At 38.2% G+C, this 3,745-nt stretch overlaps 2 protein-coding genes across 2 annotated transcripts in view; one reads left to right on the top strand and one right to left on the bottom strand.

Moving 5' to 3' along the window:
- Window positions 1-3,676, bottom strand: part of nt5c3a (5'-nucleotidase, cytosolic IIIA) — a gene marked incomplete at its 3' end in the record, with an annotated part of 16,568 nt that extends 12,892 nt beyond the window's left edge. The window contains 1 exon segment of the mRNA XM_037676133.1: window positions 3,449-3,676. Within this exon segment, the coding sequence (XP_037532061.1) occupies window positions 3,449-3,586 (138 nt within the window).
- The window catches only part of bbs9 (Bardet-Biedl syndrome 9), a 229,391-nt gene that overhangs the window by 147,399 nt on the left and 78,247 nt on the right, over window positions 1-3,745 (top strand). The gene's annotated exons all lie outside the window — the stretch shown is intronic.

Here is a 3,745-nt window from a genome sequence, read left to right on the forward strand (position 1 = left end):
TAATATTCAGATAAATAAGCCTTTGTTCTATTAGTAATTCTTGTTGAAGTGGAACGTGTGAGGAAACAGACAAACGTGGAACGATAACTACAAAATGTTATGAAAAGCAGGAAAAAAGAATAAATTCCTAGCATAAAGGGGGAAAAACAACTAACGCACTATTTTTCTTGGATTAAATCTTTTTTTAAATGACCCGAGTCTGTCTTTTGAAAACTGTAGCACACATAAGAGTTTGAAAGCAAAAATCTGCAGTGTTGTAGACGGTTCTGGGTTTTATTGGACTTCTGGAATTTCGTCTGAATGTTTTTGCTTGTCCACAACACCAAACTGCATTAAAAGCAGATGGTCACAAATTTCCATGCTGAGGGGGAAACAAAAAACTATTTCTGCTCTGCAGTCGGTCACTACTGCATTCCACTTTACCTCTTTAACCAGAAAACTGAATTAGTAAAAGAGCAGAGACGTCAAAGAACTTCTTGCTTGATGAAGCAGCTTTTAGATGTTTTAAAAACTCGGGCTTGTGAAGATCACAGAAATACTTTCTGTTTTAATGCAAAAGGGATTTTTACATGAAAACAGGCAGAAGATTTATTGGATTTCATCTGGAAAAATTTTGGACTTAATGAACATCTTCAAGTTAATCGTTGAAGTCTTCAGCTGATCCAAAATGCTGCTGCCAGAGTCTTCACTGGAGTTAGTAGGAGAGATTATTTCTCTCCAGTTTTAAATTCTCTCCTTTGTTCCGGTCAAGCCCAGAACTGAATTCAAAACCTTACTTCTAACCTACAAAGCTCTCAACAACCTAGCTCCATCTTATACTCGAGATCTTGTTGTTCCATACTTTCATAACAGAGCACTTGGCTCTCAGACTGCAGGCTTACTTGGGGTTCCTAGAGTTTCCAAAAGCAGAATGGGAGGAAGATCTTTCAGTTATCAGGCTCCTCTCATGTGGAACCAACTTCCAGTTTCTGTCCGTGAGGCTGACACATTGTCCAGTTTTAAGACTTTCCTTTTTGATAAATCCTATAATTAGGGTTGGCTTGTTATGCTGCTATATGCTTAGACTACTGGAGGACAAATTGACCTCATTTCTTTAAATGAATTGTTACAATTGAAGTTTTCATTCGATACTATTTATTTATCTTAACATGTGATTCTCAATCTGCCATTGTGTATCTGTTCTTCCTTCCCATTCCTCTCAAACCCAGCTGGTCGAAGCAGATGGCCGCTTGTCCTGAGTCTGGTTCTGCTGAAGGTTTCTTCCTTATGGGGGAGTTTTTCCTTTCCACCGTCGCCTTCATGCTCAAGATGAGAGTCTGTGATGGAGTTAAACTCAAAGCAGTCTGCCCCTCAGTTAAATAATGTTAACTTGTTTTTATATATATGAATGTTTCTGTTCAGTGCCCTGAGTGACTTCAGTTGTGACTTGGTGCTATATAAATAAACTGAACTGAATCTACCGGCTCCGTTAATGAAGCTAAAGTGCATGAAAATAAAGGAGTCAACTGACAAGCTTCCTTGGCTCGTACCGCTTTGAATACACAGAAGTCAGCTAATGGTCTGCTCACCTGACTCTGATGGCACCACCATCATAGGTCATGACCCACAGTAACCAGTTTAATGTCTCTGATCATCCCTTTTAGAGGTGATAAGAAACATCTATGCTTCAGAAATGTAACATCCCAAACAGGCAAATTACGAGCAGAGTTCCTACAGATAATTCTGCCAATAAAAACGAGCAGTCAAAGGTCACAGTGATCTCATACAATTAACAAAAGAGTAGTGTTTTAAGAAGGAGTGCCTGTGTGAACTGCTGACCTTAAACAAAAGAGAAATGCTAACGTGAAACCGTCACACACTGGCAGGTTTCTCAAACAGAGTTCACAATTTGATGTTGCAAAAACACAAGAAAAAGAAAGTTGGGGGATAACAAGAAACGGTTATTGACCTAAAACTATTAGAACACAAAAGTTTGTTGATTTCTTCTTAAAATGTGACATTTATTTTTTCAATTTATTGGGATTACGGTCATAAAACTAGTTGTAAAAACGCAAAGTCATTGAGCTCACATTTATTTTTCTATACGTGGGATTCACAACAAAAATGTGTTGTTAAATGTGTTATTATGATTCAATAAAACTAAAATAAACACACACAAAAAAAATCATGAAAAGGTCATGAACAAGACTGCCTTGGTAACAAAAATACATTTTGTCCACAGCAGCTCCAGCACCTTTCGCTATGTTTTTTTTTTTCCACTAACACCTACAAAATATGAAATAAAAGTTAAATTTTATTGAATATATTACATCGTACCCAACAGGCTTGCATGTGTATGTTTGGTAAGTTGCTAAGAAAGCTAAACCTTTTCTTGCTAAAATTTAGATAAAAGTTTGATATGTCATTTTTTTTTCAGCTATGAATTAATTGTTAATATATACACATGTATTATATTTCTGAATCACTTTTTAAAGTTAAGAAATTTCTTGACAAAAGCCACGGGAGTTGTGTGACAGAGGTGAAGAAAAGGGTGCAGTCAAATACCAGGAATGAATCATATAGATTGTGAAAAGGGAAGGTTTATGATGGTAGCAAAACGAGTTATGATTTTAAATGGTTGGCATTTGAAATATTAGGAAGTGATTATAAGTTTAAGCTAAAGCTTTGGGGAAATATGCAAAAGGCAAACCCTTAATAGTTTGAACCAAAAAAAAGAAAAGATGAGGGTGGGAGTGGAGAAGAAAAGTACAGTATGATAATGGTGGCAGAACAGTAGCAGAGGATGGGAAGAGTGGAAGCAGCCAAAAGGAATATGAATAACATTTCTCATAGATGTTAGTTTTAACATGAACAAGCAAATATACAGATACCTAGAGTGTATGCTACCTTCAGTAAAAAGGTGCAATAAAAAAGATCTTTAGGTGCAAAATGTATGAAATGTTTATGTCCAATCCAATTCAGTTAGTACTGAGAGGCTGTCAGTACATGGATGGATAGCTCTCACTGAGAGCTATTTGCATAAACATGGTTGGATTCATGCATAAAGCTGCTTGAAACAAAAACATGAAGCTGTTTTCAGGACAGTGCATGAATGGTAGAAGGCATCACTGACACTGAGGTCAGTTGTCAGAGCAGAGGAGATAAAACAGAAGAAGTGAAAGCTCTTTCCCTTCAGTAAAAACTGGCTTGTTGTGACCTCTAAAAACAGCTGCTGTTAGAATTAATGCGCATGCGCAGTGAACCGTTTACGACTGCCAAGTTAGCAAATAAACCGCGTTCATTATTTTTTGTTACTGACATTGAAAATAAATGTTACCCTTTCGAAAAGCGCCATATCATACTGAGGCCAGTGTAGCATTATACTGAAGCTCCTTTCACTCCCACTTCCTGTTCGTTGTCTACCTATGCTAGTTTTCAAGACGCAGTTGCCGGATTGCAGATAACTCACCATCTCTATGATCTTGGTTTTCTTCCCAGCTCGCTTTTTTTTGGCGACGATGTATTGGGTCAGTACTAGGCCGCCGACCAAAACACAGACGCTGGCGCTGGCCGCAGCTCCGACCTTCACCACAGCCGTCCTGTCCATGACAGTCCACTTGTCTTCCAGCACTCACCGACCAGCCCGCCGCATGGATATTCCCTTCGTTTTCCTCCGGTCATCGGACGTCGTCTAACTGACGTAAGCACGTAACCAAAGATCGTCTATTTTGAAGAAGACGAGAAGACAAGACAGGTTTTTTTTTTT

The sequence above is a fragment of the Nematolebias whitei genome, chromosome 5, assembly GCF_014905685.2.
Source record: "Nematolebias whitei isolate Nwh7 chromosome 5, NemWhi1, whole genome shotgun sequence".
NCBI classification, from domain to species: domain Eukaryota; kingdom Metazoa; phylum Chordata; class Actinopteri; order Cyprinodontiformes; family Rivulidae; genus Nematolebias; species Nematolebias whitei.